The 20,316-nt window shown below is 39.6% G+C and overlaps 2 protein-coding genes across 2 annotated transcripts in view; one reads left to right on the top strand and one right to left on the bottom strand.

The window, feature by feature from the left end:
* The window catches only part of LOC128744102 (14-3-3 protein epsilon), a 68,915-nt gene extending 54,063 nt beyond the window's left edge, over nucleotides 1-14,852 (bottom strand). The window contains exon 1 of the mRNA XM_053840882.1: nucleotides 14,332-14,852. Within this exon, the coding sequence (XP_053696857.1) occupies nucleotides 14,332-14,395 (64 nt within the window). The 5' untranslated portion in view covers nucleotides 14,396-14,852. The remainder of the gene's footprint in view (nucleotides 1-14,331) is intronic.
* On the top strand, nucleotides 2,196-2,524 carry LOC128744103 (40S ribosomal protein S21). The gene has a single exon (XM_053840883.1). It carries the CDS (start codon nucleotides 2,249-2,251, stop codon nucleotides 2,498-2,500), a length of 252 nt encoding a protein of 83 aa, XP_053696858.1. The 5' UTR covers nucleotides 2,196-2,248; the 3' UTR covers nucleotides 2,501-2,524.
* Nucleotides 14,853-20,316: the final 5,464 nt, after the last annotated feature.

The following is a 20,316-nucleotide window of genomic DNA, read 5'->3' as shown; positions in this document are numbered from 1 at the left end:
TATGAGCTGTTCTTCTTAACCTGTTCGTATTACCCACAGTTCCCCTAACAATACGAATTCAACGTTACTTCCCCAAGTTCAAAATATAAATAAAGCTCAAAGTTGCTATTTGTTAGCTTATATGCTGCACTAATTGTGTACAGGAACCCCAAACGACAAATAAAAAATTTCATGTCAATACACTGACGCAACTTTGCGCATCCATTTTTGCTACTCTGGAAGTGAAATTACTTTCCAATCGTATAAAAACAAGCAAATCAATGATATAATAGATTAAATTTAACTAAACAATAGGCAAACGTCCCTTCTTTAAAACGCCATTGACTACAAATGGTTATGTTAACAAACAAATGCGTTAGAGCTGTCAAAAGTGCGATGCGCAAGTGTTGCAAGTATCCCCGGATGACGGTATTATAAAAAATTGGTTCGAGGTTTATGGCTGACTTCATTATCATTGTATTTACTGTCATACTTATTGATCCATGTCAGCCACCCGCTCTCTTCCATCTTCACTGCCGACGATCATCTGCTATGGCCTTCACTTGTCACCAGGGAAAGTTCTTGTAAAACCTTGGAGCTACGTCGTATTGAGCCTTGTCCTGCAATCTTCTCAAGGTTTGTCCAAACCACATCCACCTTCCCGAATTTCGGTTGCTATCAGCCGCTAATGACATCGACGATAAAATTATTTTCTCATTCCTAGATATATAGTTGGGAGGCCCTCTCAGATTCCAGCATAATCGATTTGATAAGATCTTGTATTGTCAATAGCTCCAACTAATAGAGTAAGGAGGGGTAAAAGTACGATGCGGGTAAAAGTGCGATTCAATGATTTATCAGTGCGGATTCCGAGTAAATTGACTACATTGGCATGGATGGGTGAGTACTTTGACAGCTTTAATCCATCATAAACATTTGTTGTTTACGAATCATAGTTGCTGAGTTATGGGTAAAAGTTATTTTAGAACGGTTTTGATGTAATATTTCGTTGTACGGCAAATACGATATCAACAGGAGGATATTACTTATTCACAAATTGTAACAGCGTTTTACATCACTCAGATATCTCTCTTGAAATTGCGGTGAGAAGAATTTACAAAATATATGTTGCTTTTCCATAATTTAATCAAACCCCGTCAAGCGCCTAGCGGGGCAAAAGTTCGATTTATTGACGGGGTAAAAGTTCGATTCATGGATCGAGAATCTAACTCATTTTACTGACGGGACGACGACACTATGCAAGTCCTTGCGACTTGTAAGGTACTGCGGGCGACGCTGCTCGTCCGTCAGCGTTATAGCCGCGATTCTCAACGGGGTTGTTCGGGGAAAGGAGTTCTAGTTCTATCACGGAGCAAAAAAATTCGTTTGTTTCAAACGAAATTTTTATAACAACCTAAAAATATTTTTGTTTCGAAACGAAATTCTATTTGAATCAAGAAAATAACAGTTTCGCTTTTCCATAATTTAATCAAACCCCGTCAAGCGCCTAGCGGAGTAAAGGTGCGACTCACGGACGGGGCAAAAATGTATAGCTTATATACAGCTTTTGGCACTATATTACAGATACTAGAAATGGAAGATCTGCAGAAAACTGTGTTCTACAGATGTTGGTCGAAGGAAAACAATGTTTTTCCGCTGATGAAACATAAAACAAACGTTTGGGAAAGTTTCCATCTGTCGGAGGCCGCAATACACCAGCGAAAAATAGGAAAGGTGTAAATTGAGAATATTCCTTACCGAAACATACCGCAGATTGACGATAATATGGTTTTGTTAGCTACTGCTCTGCTAATTTCATGGATTCGAGCTTCGCACTTTTGCCCCGCGGTAATCGAACTTTTACCCCGCTAGTGGGGTAAAAGTGCGAATCGGCACTTGTTCAGAAGAATGAAGAATTCATTTTCAATAACATTATTATTCCAGATGATTTATAGTTGAATGTAAAGACATTGAGTTGCTGCATCACTGTAAAATATATTTTGTTGTTGTTCTTCTTTATATCTCGCGAAAATTGATGACAACTTCAAACATCGCACTTATGCCCCGCCCTACTCTACACTCAAATCTTGTTTTACGCCCACTATTGGGGCACTTAAAAAAAGAAAGTCGATTTAAGTTTTAGACGTACGTTCGAATTTTAGACTTAAAAAGAGAGAACTATAATCCAAATTTCGGACGTAAATTCTGATTCGCCATTGTGTGGAAGTGTTTCTGTAAAAGTTTACTCCCTGCTAAAACAATAAAAAAGATGGAAAACGACGCCGGAGAATTCGTTGATTTGTACTGCCCAAGGAAGTGCTCTTCCAGCAACCGGATCATTCACGCTAAGGACCATGCCTCGATTCAGATCAACATTGTCGATGTGAACCCGGAAACCGGCCGCATGCTCGAAACCTCCAAGGTGTACGCCATCTGCGGCGAAATCCGCCGGATGGGTGAATCGGACGACTGCATCGTCCGGCTTGCCAAGAAGGACGGTTTGCTGACCAAGAACTACTAAATACTGAATTTAGTTGTTTGAAATCCAATTCTTGAACGTAAAATGAGAGAACGTTTATTCAAATTCTCAGAAGTGCCACGAATTCCGAGTCCCCATGCTTCACCTGTTCGTTGATTTCAAAGCTGCATATGATAGTGTAAACCGGCAAAAGCTATGGAAAATTCTGGACGTAAACGGCTTTCCAGGTAAGCTTACTAAACTTATCATGGCTATGATGGATGAGATTCAGTGCTGTGAGAGAATCTCGAGTGGATTGTTGGACCTATTCGAATCTCGCAGGGCACTTCGACCAGCTATTCTATCCTACCTACTATTCAACATTACGCTTGAAGGTGTTATGAGATAAGCGGCGGTCGAAATGCGGGGTACGATTTTCAATAAATCCAGTCAATTTAATCTGCTTTGCTGAAGACGTGGATGCTGTCGGCAGATCAGTACATCTTACACCAGACTAAAGCACGAAGCAGAGAAGATTGGATTCAAGATAAATACGTCTAAAACGAAGTATATGCTGGCCGGTGGAACCGAGCGCGACAAGGCCCGCTTAGGCAGTACCGTGGTAATCGACAGGGATGAGTTTGAGGTAGTAGACGAGTTCGTAGACCTTGTTTCACTGGCAACAGAAGATAATAATACCAGCCGTGAGATTAAAAGGCCTGCTAGGGACTCTACAAACACTTGCGGTCGAACAATCTGAGCCCCCGTACGAAGTGTACATTGTGCAAAAATCTCATTAGACCGGTTGTCCTCTGCGGGCATCAAACGTGGACATTGCTGGAAAAGGACCTACGAGCACTCGGAGTTTTCGAACGGTGGGTACTAAAACCAACCTTTGGCGGCGTGCGAAAGAACGGTGTATGGAGACGAAGAATAATTCACGAACTCCACGTCTCTACAGCGAACCCAGTATTCAAAAAGTGGCTAAAGCTGGACGGATATGTTGGGCAGGACATGTTGCTAGAATGCCGGATAACTATCTTGCAAAAATAATTTTCGCATCGAATCCGGTAGGAACAAGACGAAATGGGCCACAGCGAGCGGACATCCAATCCTCCTTCTTTCGTCATTGGATATGGACGACGGGAAACCGTGTTTTAGGTGGTCACAAGGTAGTGGTCAGCTCCACAATTTAAAGGAGAAATGAGTCGTCATTGATTCGAGAATTTCAAAAGCAGTTTTTTGTTTGAAACAAAATTGGGCTTTCCGACGAAAAGTTACTGACTGTTCATTTCCCCTCAAGCTTTAAGTGACGAGCTTCCCCTGAAACTTAGGCCAGTTTGTTCTGCTGGAGTTTCTACTCCTTTTCTTTTCACAATTTTTCAACGTTTGTCGATGTCTAGAGTCAGAAGTGCGCAAACCAGTTATAGTTTGCCCTCAGATTATGCGCCTCGAGCCAGAACTATTCTAATAATATAGCCCGACTTTAAAGAGGTTTCGTTGTTGGTAAATCTGGAATTCAGTATGAAGGAAGAATGTGGAGGGGTGTTAGATTAAACGCCACTTAACATCAAAAGGCCCGATTTAAGATTCGAGCCCACGACTTGCTTGTCAAAGCAGACCCGGATATCTTGCGGCTCTGGTGCTTCGTAGGTCCCCGTCATGGTGCATCGACAGAAAATGATCCATAAAAATGAACGGTTATCTAACAAACATTTTCGTTGTATAATAGCTTAGCAAGTGGATGTTTTCCGGATACCGATTCGTTGAAATTCCAATGATCTCTCTACAATTTTATACTTACATTTTATACTTTGTAATTTTCTAAAATTCTGTACAAGGGTTAAATACTGTACGCACAACAGTCGTTTGAATGAATATATTACAGTTTTCAAAAGGTCGCTAACAATTTCAAACAAAACTCCGTGCATTTTTTCGAATTTATTGAAAACCAACGAATAGCGAAATGGTTGACCGAAAACATTATCGAGCATTCCGCAAATGCAATCGGTACGGTTCGGGTTGGCAAGGGTTCGTCAGAGAAGGTTAGAGCAGCGGTAGGAGGACGAAAAAGAAAAATATACAAATAAACCGAAAACTGCTACATCAAACAGTATTCGACAGGCGGGGTAGACTTATTTTTTTATTGGATTGCGATGTCAGTAGTAGAAGCTGCCAGCCAGCCATTGCGGAGGGAGCTGTTCGGTCGAAGGTTCACGTTGCTCCTGGTTGGACAACGGGTAAATATACATGCTTCGATGGAGGCGCATCCAATGCTGTAGACATCCTCGAGCTGATTTTCAATAACCCGTTGAACTCAATTGGTTTCGATTTTGTCCAGAACTTCTGCATTACACTGTTTTAGTTTGTTTGCCGATAGCTTTTATCGTATAACAACGCTGCCGATGGTTCTGTAACATTCCAATATCTTTTACTATGTATATTGTACACATTGTAACTTCAAGGTAAGCTCAGGTAGCGTCATAATAATTGACATAACTGTCGAATTGCTAGCAAACAACAAAGTGGTAACTCGGAAGCTAAGGGTTTTTTTTTATTTGTGGGAGTTTCATTTCGCCATGCACAGTGAAAACTGTCCTTCGATCCACCGTCGTTGGTGTTTACCGTATCACAATCAATTTGTGTAAATTGCACTGTCGCCACTCCGCATGGCATGGTACTTGAGCCGTAAGCTTTCCGAATCTGAAGTGCCTCCTCTCTACTCTGTGCAGCAGCACGCAAGATGTGGAAACATATGACAGCCGCCGTGCCGTGCAAAATCTGCTTACGTAAATTGGAACTACTTGTTCACGGTACTGCTCTCTTTTTTCATTTCATGTAAATGAAAGAATTTAACAGTAACAGCTTTTTTCTTTAAATCAAATTTACTTTCTAGGCTGTAAACTAACGGAACTGTAACGAACGGAAGGATATGCGAAACTTTCACATCTGATAACAAAGTTAGCAGTCAATCTACCAGCCCAACCAACATTCAACTTTTATCGCCTTCTTCTGGTGCATTGATTTGGTATCCTTGAAAGGCGATAGCGGCAGCAATCGCCGGACATGGGCACTGCTTTCTTTATCTGGTGATGTTATGTTGCCCAATCTGTTTGCTTATTCATGAGAGCATCTTCTGGCACACAGCACTTTCCTCATATGTACGACCCAAATCCGTGTCTGGCTCTGGATAGAATGGTGTGAACCTGTAAGGATTTACGGAGCATTCGCCGGGCTTCTGGTGGAACGGATCAGGTGGTGCTGGGAATCTATCTCTCCGTTGTAATTTATTTCATCTGTCGCTATGCCAGCCAGTCAGCCAGCCAACCAGTGCGCCAGGCAGCCTCCGAAAAGCACTCGTCAAGTGGTATTTCCTTCCAGAAATATCCTTTCCTCCATACGCCATCCCTTTTCCGCTGTCCCTGTGTGATATACTTCGACAGACTGAATTCTGCGCAGAATCGAGTTTTATCCCATACGGAACATGGTAGCCAGAAAGTCAGCCAACGGGCTGGCACCTCGTGTACGATGACATTTTGGTTATCTAATGCCATCTACCAGATGTCGGTCGATTGGTGATGAGGCGATAAACAAGACGAAACCACCGGAAGCGGTGGAATGGTCCTGTGGAGTGTGGTTTCTGCTGGTGACGGTGGTGGACATGGATACCCAGAAGGACAAAAATTAAAAGTTGTATGTATCTTGAGTCACAGAACATTAGTAGAATCGCACAGAGGCAACCCAAATGTGATTGCGCTTGTGCTGTACAACTTCTTGCTTTCTTTCTTTCTTTATTGCGCGAATTCGCTTGCAGATGATTCAGGTTTTACGGCTTTTTCCTCGCACCTCGCGTTTATTACTCATTCTCTTTGTCCGTACCTTTCTTTTGCCGCTTTGCGGCGGAGAACAGTGAGGTAGGCGAGTCAATTACGCTCGTGACTGATGGAACACGTATTCTAGCTTTGCTAGCGGTTATTTGTCAGGATGTGTTGGTGTGGTTGGCAATCAACCGGCTTTCAAGTGTTTGTGTGGGCATATCCAAGATTGGCGAAAAAAAAACGTTAAACGAGGATATGGAGCACATGCGAAATCGCACATAAAAGGAACGGAAAATGTAGAATTCAATGAGTAGCCAGTTTTTATAGCCACATGGCCCGGTGGTTACGTCAAACGCAGAAAAAACTTGCCAATCGTCGAATGGAATTGGGATTTTTTTTCTGCACATGTATTTATAACAGTTGATTTATATTACAATTGTAATGGAATTAGTAGATTGGTTGTAGATTCACAACGAGAAGCCTTTAAATTAGTAATCTACACCTAAGAGACATGGGCCTTGGAGATAGAGCTTCTTCTGGAAAAATAAATCCACGAACAAAAGTAGGTAAAAAGCAGCGTTCCCTTTCGATCGACTGCACACAAATACAACACTACGGCGGCGGCAAAACGTCGTCGGTGTGACGCATCTCGTTTCGGGTTTCGGCTCGAATTTCTGCTGCTGCCTGCCGGTTGTACTACACTACACCTATCAACATTTTTGTACGAGCGAGCGACCTGTCATCGATTTTGCCATGCTGAACGTGGTTCTGTGTGTTCGGGCGCGAAACAGTGATTCCGGCTTCATTGGGCTAGTTTTCGGCGGGTTTACTCGGATGAATTACTAATTGAATAAACTTGATTCAGAGACGAAAAAAATCTATCAAAAATCTTCCACCAAGGAGCTCACGACGTCAGATATTGGGCAGTGTTGCTAGGTTGCTGGCAAAATAGTTTTCGAAGCTTGGTTAAGTGATTGAAGCGGCCTAAAACGGACAATTGCGTAGATCTTGACAAAAATGCCATTATTCTACCTTAGAAGGACCGTAGACCGTGATATTTCCGGGATTTTTAAATTAGGCTGTTGTAAAATATGTCTAAACAAAGCTGGTTCAATTATCAAATTCCATTCGAAATGTAAAGTAAAGCGAAATGAGGACGGAAACTAATTTCTGCAATACAGTGGGATTTCAAATTTGGCATAGTTCGATTTTGGGTAACAAAAGTATCCGTTTTTGGTAACACAAAATATTTAACTTCCAATTATAGGGTAACCAACCTGTTTTGGACCCCATCAGCAGCTGTACATAATTTGGACACTTCCATTTGATTTTGCTGTAAGTGTCCAAATTATGTACAGCTGCTAAAGGGGTCCAAAATACGTTGGTTACCCTACCAGTCAGTTTTCGTATACATACTTTAATGACAAAAAAATGATGCCTTCAGTGTGTTCATGACAAAAAAATTGCGGTTATAGAATGCTTCGAACAATCATTTTATTGCCGTAGGACTGCGTCTTACCGCAGGTTGGTGAAAACTTATTTGTATCGAATGGATAACTCTTAATTTTTTTAAACATAAAATGGTTACAATCGTAGATTAATAATATTTAGATAATTTCTAACGCATTTACATTCAATTTTTTCATAGTTCATAGCGGCCTCAAGAGATTTTGTTGCGACCACTGAACTTTGACTTTTTCTGGCGTACTTCCCTGGCACAGATATCAAATTAGTATAAGGCTGAACGTCATAAAGAATCGTCGAATTATTGGGACGAGAGCGCTTTTTCAGTTTTTTCTAAAAATAAAGTAATTGAAGTCACAGTAAACAGATGGTGTTGTCGTGTCCGTCGGTTATTTCCAACCGAGCCCTCCGGAATACGGAACAGCGTCCGTAAAAATCGACGTTCGTCCAAAAACTGAATCTTGTTTAGAGTATGCTATATCTTGCCACAGTATGCGTAAGTCTCCTATTGAACGATACATTTCTCTCCTTGTCTCTTATTGTTCGTATAACGGTATTCTTCCTATGCTAGGGGTTTCAGTTACACTCAAGTAAATAATTCAGTTTCATTAATTTATTTTACGCTGATTTATCTAACTCGGCTCGTTCCCTACAGGTGTGTTTAACTGTCGTCCCTGCCTGTGAAGCAAGGCGATCGCGAAGAAAATGTATGGGGATATTTGACCTTGAAACTTTTCGTTAATTTTCACTAATTCGTGATTGAAAAGGAAAATAGTAGAACCCACATAATTGCTACATCTGTTATGAGTCGATCGGTATCTAAACCAGGAAAATCTTCATAATTGGCAGAACTACTAGCGTTCCATTTTTTTTTGTATTTTCGTGACGGTAACTACAATCTAAATTATGGAATGACACGCGGTAGTAAGACGTCCTACGTCAAAATAAACGACAAAGAATAATACGAATAATTTACTTTCTTGGGTGTAGGTTTACAGTTTCTCCTTGTTCTTTGATTTTACAGGGCCCACGGACTTTTCAACAATCTGCCAGAGGTTCTCTGTAGGATTCAGATCTGGTGACTGTGCCGGACGGCCACTGCATAAGATCAATTTTATTATCTTCAAACCATTTTTTGATCAATCAAGCAGCATGCTTAGGGTCATTATCTTGCATAAGCTGTCATTTTAATCGCAATTGTCATCCGCATGTGGCAGCATTGCAGTTTCCCAAATCTCTGCGCATAGACAATGGTCCTTACCAAGAGAAATATCTCCAGACCTTCTCGAAGGTTGAATGTTTTTATTGTATACTGAGATTAGAAAGTGCGGAGTCTATCGAAACCCAAATCCAACCAAATTCCCTTTTCTTCCATCAGACCGTGGAACATTCCGCTATTTTTTGCCCTTTTCGAGTCTAATCGAATCTAGATGTTTTTTTTAGCAAATTTCAGAACGGTGAGCATATAGGTAATAACGGCGAGCTGCTTCTCAACGAGGCGTCTCTGAATCGTTCTGGAACTTACTCTGGCCAAATTATCCCTTCCCTCATCGCTTGTCTTCGAGTCTGCTTTGAACGGGCAAATATTAGTCAACCATTTGATGTGAGCGTCATCCTTGTCAGGGAGACCTCAGACATCAGTTCTACCTGACGAGACGGGCAATGTCGCCCACTAAAACACAGGAAGAGCCCCAAGCATAGTCGTCACGCCTCTGCCCGCAGACGGAGGCGTTCCGGCCCTGCGCGGACTCTACGAACTGACTCTAAGGACTCTAAGATCTCTGCGAAAGGCCAGAATGTCAAATTTTAAATATAATGATGACGATGATGATGATAATGATGATGATGATAAAGAAAATGATAGATCGAATTTGTAAATGTGCTTTGGACTTTGGTACTACTTGTGTTGTAAAATATAGTATAGTGAAGTGGAGAATTCGTCAGCCCTGCCAGCCCTGCCTGACACCGGTCCTCAACCGCGCGCCCATTATCAAATTTCCAACACGAACAACCACAAATGAAGTGGCTATCAACTTATCAAGGCAAATTTATTCTTTCATCCCCCTAGCATTTATGCACTGTCCCAAGATACAAAGTAAATTGAGCGCAGCACAAGCTGGACGTTCGCGGTAGTCGACAAAAGCTTTAAAATATAGAGACGCACCCGCCTTCCAACTCTCGAGACCAAAGAGCTAATGTAGTAAAGCTGTGGCTTAAACGTCTCTCTAAGACTTGACCCTGCCCCATCGACAGCCGGCCCTGCGGCAGGCCATCAGAGCACAGGACAGCCATGGGACCAGTGCAAAAATCCTACTGACTCTATCTAGCAGCACCGCCCAGCCGAGACTCGAACACACGACACGAATTGACCTAATATTCCCATCTGTAACCTGAGCACTTCTATTATTACCCGTAATCATTACAGAAAAGTCCTTCGGCATCCAACCGGATCTGGTATCCCGCTTACATCCCCTTACTAATCCTAAGACCCGACCGACCCAATCAATCCGACATTTTTCGGAGATATTTGTGACAGCTGTGATAAATAGGGATGAATCCCAGAAACATTCATCTATTAATTATCAGAGATCCACATACTGGTCTTATTCTTAAACGGAATAAAAGCACTTTCTGAACAACGCAACAATCACATTTGGTAAATTTTTACCCCGAGTCCCACCTGAAATCACAAGTATTTTGACATATACCCACATTCAGAAGTAAACGTGACCGCTGTTCATTTACTGATTAGTTAAAAAGCCCTACATCATGACAACGTTCAGTTTTATCGTAGAGGGTTCAAAATATGTGCAACATTTTGTCATAAAATTCTAATTGACGGGACATGATTGAAGATTTCATTAGATATTAGACATTGCTAATAGAATCTCGGTCCGATTTGCTGTCAGATAAACGAGATTCCTCGGACCAAGAGGACCTGCTCAAGTCCGGACCATGATTAAAGCCAGTAGATCGTTTTCTAGACAGTCACCTGTTTTATCCTAGCCTGATACCAGTCCCGTCGCGTCTACTAATTGATTCGAGAGATGGTGAAACGGGGACTGGCATACTTATTTGGAGATCTCCTAGCTTGCTGGTGTGTACAACTTACGAAACACATAAGGATGCTTCAAATAACCCTTCTAACATTTCATTTTTCTCTGTTTTCCTTTAATGTCTCAGCCTAATCTAGATACTCTACATACCTCAGGTTCAATAATTTCTTTATTTCATATTTTTTTCGGTACGAGCCTATCATTGCGGCCAATACTTAAATCTATTGTGACATTGCCTGGGGTGTTTGTAGCAATAAGCTTATTTTTCTAATATTTGTGTTTGTTTTAACCTTTCTTCGAAGCATGTTCTAACCAGTTTCGTCTCATTATAGATGAGCCTAGCGAGACCTCATCGGGCTTGGCTAAGCCGTGCCTGGATAGGTCCTCTATCCAGTACACAAACTATAAAAGGTGTTTAGTGGGTAATAAAGAACTAACCATGAAAGCAGGGTAGTAGTAAGGGGACTAAGAATAAACCCTAAGTCACTTAACATCAAATGACATAAAACACACAAACCTATGATAGTATAGTAAACCCTGTCGCTAGTCATATATGAGGAAATCAAAGACTGGTATATCTAGTTCCTTTAATAGTCTAAGGCTTAATTCTACTAAGATTTGAACCCAGACTCTGTAACCTTGCAGCTACGGAGCTCCCCTCAGACTACGGTTATTAAGATATATTCACGTGGCTAACTTAACTGTTGCGGCAAAACAAAAATTCTTTTAAGGAGTTAACTAATGGCGTGGTTCGAGGGTGCTACTCTTTTTTGACGTAGGACTACGTCGTTGTTTACTATACTGGGACTGGGTATCACTTTGTGAAAACGAAAATAGAAATGTAACGTTTGAATGAAAGATTTCAAATGCTAATAACTACTAAACTACTGAACGAAACTGAACAATTTATGTGTCGTTGGATAGATAAAATGACCAGCAATTTTATAGAGGGGTGAGAGAGCATCTTTAAAGGGGGCCTTAGAGGGGGGGCTCTTATTCAAATGAAACACAAATTTCCTCAATACTCGAAAACTAATCAAGCAAATGGAACCAAATTTGGCATGTGGGGGTTTTAGAAGGCAGGAATGTGTTCTATGGTATAATGAGACCCATCCGTCTTTTACCAGGGGATTTTTTTCTATGGTAGATTAGAATCTTTGCTTTCTTTAAGGGGAGCGCCCATACAAATGAAATACAAATTTCTTCATAACTCGAAAACTAATCAAGCAAATGGCTCCGAATTTAGCATGTGGGGATTTTTGGAGGCATGAATTTATTTTGAATTTATTTATTTTATGATGGTTTGAGATCCCTCACCTCTGTGTAGGATGATAAGGACTCTCATACAAATAAAACAGAAATTGGTCATTCATTACCATATCAACCTTTATGATGCACACAAGTGATTTTTAAAAAAAAATTCTGTCTCGAAGTTTGCAGGCGTTGTACTTATGAACCCCCGTCCACGTATTTTTAAAGCCACCATTGCATTCAACGAAGAATTGAATCAGAATATTTCGCTCTTCTCTTTTAAACATTCACTTAAACAATGGCACACACAGATTTTTATAAACATACATATGTCAGAAATGCAGTTTACATTAGTCTTTGATCTGATGATCTGATATAGTCCTACGTCACCCTTTCGTACAACCCTTAGGGCTGTATACCTTGTAGTTTTTTGCATAAGGAAGAATCAGTATCAATATAAGTATGTAAGTTGGATCAAATTGGGTGCAGATGGATAAGGATGTCGACATCGACAACGAGTACCAGCACACTAACTGGAGAACTATGCAGGTACTAAACACTTAACGGTGATCCTTGCAAGCCGATTTGAACACAATAATCCAAATTCCGATATATACATTTTGCTTTAGATAATTTTCAAATGATTTCCGTTTGTTTTGAATACTGCAAGACAAGTTTTAATTTCATTGGCAAATTTTGAATTTGCTAAGAACTTTCTAATCTATTACTCTTGATTGCATTCATCAGAAATAACCGCATGTTTCTACTAGAAGATAATCCGAATTTTTTTTTCGATTAAGTTATTTTCATTCTTTTTGTTTATTAATAAGTGCTCTGATCGTTACATTGGTTATTCACGTTTTGAAACTTTAATCATTATATACTTTATTTAAAAATTTTCAAACGTGAAATTGCGGGTAAGGTAAGGCAAGAACAAACCAGTTTAAATTAGCGTTAAAAACAATTGACACAGAAACGTCATACTGAAAATATGCTTCCGACAAATAAATTTTGAAATGAACAATAGGCATTAGCTACATTTAAAGGACCTTTAACTGATCTTGCAATTTTATTTCTATTGATTCTGGCCTTATTTTTGAATAGGTTCTCGCTGCAAGTGAGAGAGGATTTTCTTCGACTCTCTTCTCTTACGTTTATCACGACGATGCAATTTAACTTGAACGCATCTTTTTCTAAAATTGTGTTGATATTCTTTTATGTCGCGATGATGAGCGCAAGAGAAGAGACATAAAGAGAATCTCTCAGTTGCACATAGGACTTAAAAAATTAAAAAATCCGACCAGAATAGACAAGTGAAAAATGATCCAAAAATTTTCAATTGTATTTTAGTATTTGAAAAATAATTATTTGAAGCTTAGTAACTAATAAGATTGGAATTCTTTGCCCAGTTAGTTGTGCCGTCAAGTTAATTTAATACTTAAACCATACTATACAATATCAAGTAGGATTAGTTGGTGAATTCATTCGATAAATTTATTGATTGCAAGATACAAACAGAACACGTTTTATAGTCTCTTTACATGCAAAACAATCAACCAAAATCAAAAGCGTTGAAAGTATTTCTTGTATCTTTGAATATAGATAGAGGGTAGATTATGATGCGTTACATAATGCCTAATAAAATTCGAAGTCGAAATTCACCGTTGTGGAACCGCATCTAATACCTTATTTTACCAAAACAAATTTTGCAAACGTTTTGCGTAAAATTAATTGGTCATTATTTAAATAAATCCTAATGCTTTCCCTAAAGGCCCAAACAGAATACTGCGTCAACGCGTCCGTCGGCGTCATTCTGACAGTTTTCCCATGGGTTTATTGTCAAATTGACGCTGATGGATGCGTTGACGCAGCATTCTGTTTGGGCCTTAAGGGATTTTATCTAGCTGATGCCAATTTTCACACCCACAAAACTGGCAGCACTAGCCTTCTAAAGAATCTGCACTTTACACACACACAACGATGAAGCATGAACACCTCCACAATGCTCCCCTTTTTTGTGAATGTGTGATAGAAAGTGTGCTGATGTAAGTAGCATTTTGAGCTCCATCCAACTTTTCTTCCATCATCCGAGAAAAGTTTCGTCTCGAAAAAAGATTTCATGGAACTTCTTTCCATACCTTTTTTTACAATCGGAGGTAAAAAAAAATTCCGGACCAAATTTTTGCTTGATTCGACAATGCAATCGACTCGCAATCAGTGCAACGATTTTATTGATCGATATAAAGCTTCGGCAGTGACTGCTGCCATCATGGAAGGTTATAAAAATCAGAATTTAGTTACTCACCGTCGTATCGCTCTGCCTGTTCTGCCAACTTGGCTTTGTAAATGTTATTTTCACGTTCCGACATTTTGGACGAGTTTCCGGCTTAGTTCCACTTACAGAAAAAATGGAAACACACTGGTTGAAAACACTTTTTTCTTCGTTATAAATCCACGCAGGTATTCCGGCTTTTATGCCTTTTTATTCCGTACTCCAGTTGTTCTCACTGCACTAGGTTTTCTTACCCTATGCCTCGCCACGAGAACTTTCTGGCGATAGAAACGCCGAACAAAATGAACGCGAGGAAGAGAACTGAACGAAACGGAACCCGAACTCGCACGGCGCACCCTGGAGAGCCCTTTCTTCTTTTTTTCAGCACTTCCGTTTGAAATCACGGATTACGAGGAATAACGGAACTAACGCTGGAATAGGCTTTGGCTATCTCTAGGAGCTTAGCTAGCTGCACAACACACTCTCGGTAACCGGGGACTCTGGGACACTTCTGAGACCGTCGACCGCTTCTTACAAGGAGAAAAACCACTCTATCCGCGAAAACGAGATTAATCAATATGGCCGCGCCCGATTGAAAAAAGTGAGAGAACCGCAACCGATAAAGACTCTCAACGGTTCGAGACGAGCGTGAGCTTTGCATCAGGGCGATGTTTTCCGGTGTGATTTGGGTACTTTTAACCTTTTCCTTGCTCGTTTTCTAGTGTGTTAGCAAAGGGGGTTTCAGTAGCAGTAATTACACCGCATCATGATGGAAAAATCATTATGACGATTCATGTGTGACGATTACTTTTTAAACTTTTGTTTAAAATACAAAAAACTTACGTATCTTGACTTCAAAATTCAAATTGCTAACCAGCTTTTTACGAGCCATAATCGCGGACAGCATAATCCGTATTCGTAATATTTAAACAGCATTTTTGACTGTTCTTAAGTTCACGGTAAAAGTAGAGGAACGTGCGGAAAGAAAACGTGCGATGTATTAGGGAAATGTCAAAAATGCTGTCCGAATATTACGAACACTTCCGCCATTATGGCTGGTAAAAAGCTGGATAGAGCCCGCGACTTATCCAGCTTTTTACGAGCCATAATGGCGGACATGTTCGTAATATTTGAACAGCATTTTTGACATTTCCCTAATACATCGCAAGTTGTCTTTCCGTACATTCCTTTAGTTTTACCGTGAACGCGCGGAAAGAAAACGTGCGAAGTATTAGGGAAATGTCAAAAATGCTGTAAATTTGTGTCTGAACTATACTAGACCACGCGAAGGGAAGAGGTCTTAATTAGTAGAGCCAAAAAATTACGGAGAGTACGTTTGAGAAGAATCATCACCTTTGGGGTTGAATTCCGCTTTTGCAACCTTTTTGGCGTACCTTCACATTAATTCCTTTCGGAACCAATATTGAACGGGGCTAAAAGTGTTGGATTCTAATCGCTTCACGGGAGGATCTACGAGTGAAGACTCTCTTATTCCAAGCTAAAATTTTTCAATTTACACTTGGAATGTAAGAGAGTTTAAATCTGCAGAACTCTCGTTTGGCGATGGCGGGGTTTCGGAACAATGATTCGACATCAACTCCTAAACACATACTCCAATCTACATTCAAAAATCTTAAACATTTATACAAAAATCAATGTGGCTTATCCCTATGACAAAAAGAGAAGAAAATCGTTGCGGGATAACAATGCATTGTATTCAATGCATAATTTTCATTTTATCTTTATCTTGCCTATTCGTAACATGCAGCGGCCCTTTAAACATCAAAGGGATCTATTTTCTATTATAATCCTTTGACAACATTGACTAGTCCTTTGACAAGATTGTAAAAGCACACAGATTAAAAGCTTATTTTTCTTTATATACTTCTGTAGAACTCACATAATGCTAAAAAGGCGAAATAGCGGGTTATTAAAATACTACGCCACAAGCATTCAATAAACATTGTCAGTGTTTGTTTGAGGCTTAATCGAAACGTCATTTTGTCTACATTATCGACGTATCGAAAAAGTATCGACGGCATATCGTTTGCTTGTTATGGAAAATAAAAATAGATTCGGTCGGAATTTAACAAACTAAAAAAGAAAGCGATTTTTTGCAGCATCTCAAGGGGAACAGAACCATTTTTTGAAATGCTGAATATTGTTACCACTTACCTGGGCAGGGACTCGAACCGGGAGTTAGTCATGCAACCTCATTCGTTTCCTTGCAGCTTTGCTACCTAAACCATAGCGGACGTGATTGAGTGAGCTTGCCTCTAAAACACCTACATGCCAAATTTGATTCCATTTGCTTGATTAGTTCTCGAGTTAAGGCTCAAACACAATGCATACGGATTTTACTACGTTGCGGATATTTGACAGAAAATCCATGGAAAAACTGTCAAATTGCTGCAACGTAGTAAAATCCGTATACATTGTGCCTGGGCCTTTATGAGGAAATTTGTATTTCGTTTGTATAGGAGCCCCCCTCTTAAAGTAGGAAGGGGTCCTAATTCACCATAGGAAATATTCTTGCCCTCGAAAACTTTCACATGCCAAATTTTGTTCCATTTGCTTGATTAGTTCTCGAGTTATGAGGAAATTCGTATTTCATTTGTATAGGAGCCCCACCCAAGTAACCAAGAGTTCGAATAATGGTGTCTAACAAGGGTTAAACAGCTTTATGTATATCAATCTATAACTTGCTAAGCAGCGTCACTTTTAAGTAATTAACCGAACTTTCAAGCTGTCTTGGGTTCACTGCATAGAACGCTAAGCAGCTTCGAAATAAACTGTCAAAAACTAAGAAAAAACAAATTTAGCAGCACTTCTATGTTCTATTTTTATACTTCTACCTAACTTCTATATTCGTTGCATTTGCCTGCTGTTGGGTTTGAACCCGGGTGCTCCGCGTTGTAAACCTATACCGATCCACTGCGTCACCTTTGTCGTATACAAGCGATGTGAATTTTGCCAATGAGTTGTTAAGTAAAAGTTTGATTTGGAACTTGCAGCAGCTTTATGCAGCGCGAGTTAATTATAGAACATAAAGTTTGGAACTAGGCAATTAACTGTAGTAGTGAGATACCAACAGCATATGCTACACAACACAATAATGAAGAGCATTACATTCTAATTTATATTTGTAATTAGAAATGTGCGAGCATTAAATTTATTCAAGTGAAATAAAAATTAATCTCCAATAGTTTCAGGTTCTGCTGGTTTGATCACCAGAAATATAAACAAAAAAGCAACACGCAGAACTTGTTAGCAACTAAAGTTACTTCAGAACTTCATGTAGCATCCTAATAGCTTTGAAGTATCTATGAAGTACTCGCAGCACTTCTTAAAGCATTTAGTTCCACATATACTTGATATATACTACTAATCAGCGTGAAAGTTCCACGGAACTGAATCTGAACTAATTATGAACTTTCGAGTTCGCGTGTCAAGTAATATTCGAACTTTTGGTTGCTTGGGCACCCAGGGCTTCGACCGATCCTTTTTTCTACCGCAGCCCCACCAACGCGCATTCAAGTTCACACCGTCCGTTTAGTGATGGAATACGAACGCTATGCATAACACAACTGGCAGTTTGCTCAGTCAAACGCCGATGGCACGCAGTAGTATGAACGCATTCTAAAGCTTTTTAACATTTTCGTTTCGATCAAGTTGCCTTTACCGTTTGGAGCAGCGAATGACTGCAAAACAGTCAAATGACTGGCAGTCACCACGCTTACGAAAAGCAACCGCACAATCGTATGATTCAATACTACAAAAAAAACAACCACTACATGTGCATGGAAGAAGTCGGTCGGACTCCGTCCAATACAAACGAATATTTTGCTTGCGTCGGACCGATTTCCGGGTGACAAACTATTACTGTGAGCAGCCGATTTGGAGACAAAAAGAGAAACGAAAAAATACGTCACCGTATGCTTCCAATCAGTTTGCAGTTTATATTCTCAAAGCGCAAAGCAAAACGGGAGATTGACTGTTTGCTTCTGCAGAGATGCCGCATGAATTGTAAGACGGCAGCAGCGCAAGCGGCAGATTGACTGAATTCAAAAAACAGTCAAATGATCGTTCAAAAAGCGGAGTTTGAATGCGGAAAGTTCGCATTCACGGCAGTCACATTCAACTTGCGATCCCTTTTCAAACCCTGGCCCCACAAGATAACACAAAATCGTAATAGAAAGTTCACATTAAATCGTTTTCATGTCAATTTCACATTGGAATTGTATAATGATTAGAGTATGTCAAATCGAAGTGAACAATAAGTTGTTTTGCAGTCGTGCGTGTCTTCATATACAATTCATGACTGTGAATTATAAAGCAGTATAGACGATTGCAATGTTTGATTATATCTTAATCATATATTCAGGAGTATTTAGTTGCGTGTTATAAAAACTACGCAAAATAGAATTACAAATAATAGAGGTTTTCCGTCAAAAATTTTTTTTTCACTAAATGTTCGGTTTTGACTCTTAGAAATGATACCCATATAAAACTTTCTTTATTAAAGCCTCTAACTACTGTAAAAATGAAAAACTAAAATACGTATATTTCAACCGGTCACTTCTCGGATGTCTTACATGCCTTTTTGTACCAGTGTCCTCTATTTTCACCACTTCGAAACCATTTGTGCCACTCTTTACTCTTGTGGCAAGCAACAAACGAAATGAAAAAGAAGGTAATCATTAGCTTTTCATTCGTTTTATCCTTTTCACTCTACCGCTGATACACATATGTCAAAAACTGTTATGCAATGCTGCCAGAAAATCTGAAAATTTTGATAAACAGTGCAGCCGAAACGAATTTTTTAAAACTCAACATTCGTGATTTGGTGAAAAGAAACTCAACATTCTTGCAATTTGCATTGTTTAAAAAATCGTAGTAAATTCTAGAGTCAACGAAAAAAATATATTTTTGCACCATTGTCACTCGTATTGGGAGTACTTTTGAGAAAAAATAAGAAAAGGAGGGGTATGATCTGACGGAAAACCTCTATTGTCAAAATTTTCGCACATATATCGCCTCCACTTTGGTACATATATGTTCTTATTTGGCGTGAAATATAACATTTTCGTTCAGATATGATTTCGTATATCTCAGTTGCAATAGAGGTATACGCTGAATCGTTCGGACTTCCACTTCTGTTCTGTGATAAAACTATACTTTCTTCAGCAATAATATAGATAATAATTAGCTCTACAATTGCCTTTTACACTACTTTTTCGAATTTTGTTTCGTTGAGGCGCTGCGGTCAAATGAGCATCTACTGAGCAAAAAACTGAACATGACCTGGCTGTCCCAGCTTTTGACCAGAGTTCTCGTCGCAAACATGTTGTTTTTCACATGTTGTTCACATAACTGTGTCGCCTTAGAGTGACTATATACAGAGTGGCGACAATGTCAAAATTGGAATGATAATTATCTGTCAGTGTCATTCCAATCGAGCAGACAACCTATCCAACGCGTATGCAGGAAAGAGAAAGAAAAACCTAGGATAAACCGCATTGCATACATTTGGGATGACTTGGCGCCACTCTGTATATAGTCACTCTATGTCGCCTAACGTAGCTAAAACTTTATGATTTCTGTGTAATTTCTTTCAATAATATCAAAATCGTGAAAGAGCATTTCATTTTTGAATTGCGCGCTAGATAACTCAGTTGACGCAATAAAATAATCGGAGTAATTTTTTTCACGTTATTCAATGAGTTGTAATCACTGCAATTGGGCCCACTTGTTCTTCTCTTACAATGCGTTGTAATCACTACTGTTGAAAACCCTTTGGTGCACATCGAACTTTTCGTATACATTTTCTATGTTTTTAGTAAACACCAAAAACTGAACTTCAGGTAAAAACTACACTCTTAAATGAGTTTAGCTGTAAATAGGTTGGTTTTAACCTCGGATTTAACTAAAACTCGTTTAAAAAAATGAGTAAATATTTACTCAAAATGTTCCCAAAACTCAACACCGTGAGCCCCCGCTGGTATGACCTTTTTTAAT

Source organism: Sabethes cyaneus, chromosome 3 (assembly GCF_943734655.1).
Source record: "Sabethes cyaneus chromosome 3, idSabCyanKW18_F2, whole genome shotgun sequence".
Taxonomy (NCBI): Eukaryota; Metazoa; Arthropoda; class Insecta; order Diptera; family Culicidae; genus Sabethes; species Sabethes cyaneus.
Note: the sequence above shows the minus strand (reverse complement) of the source record. Positions and strands in the feature narration are given on the sequence as shown.

Excerpts from the sequence above, each read along its gene's own strand:
- LOC128744103 (XM_053840883.1), top strand. The coding sequence starts at position 2,249 with ATGGAAAACGACGCCGGAGAATTCGTTGATTTGTACTGCCCAAGGAAG.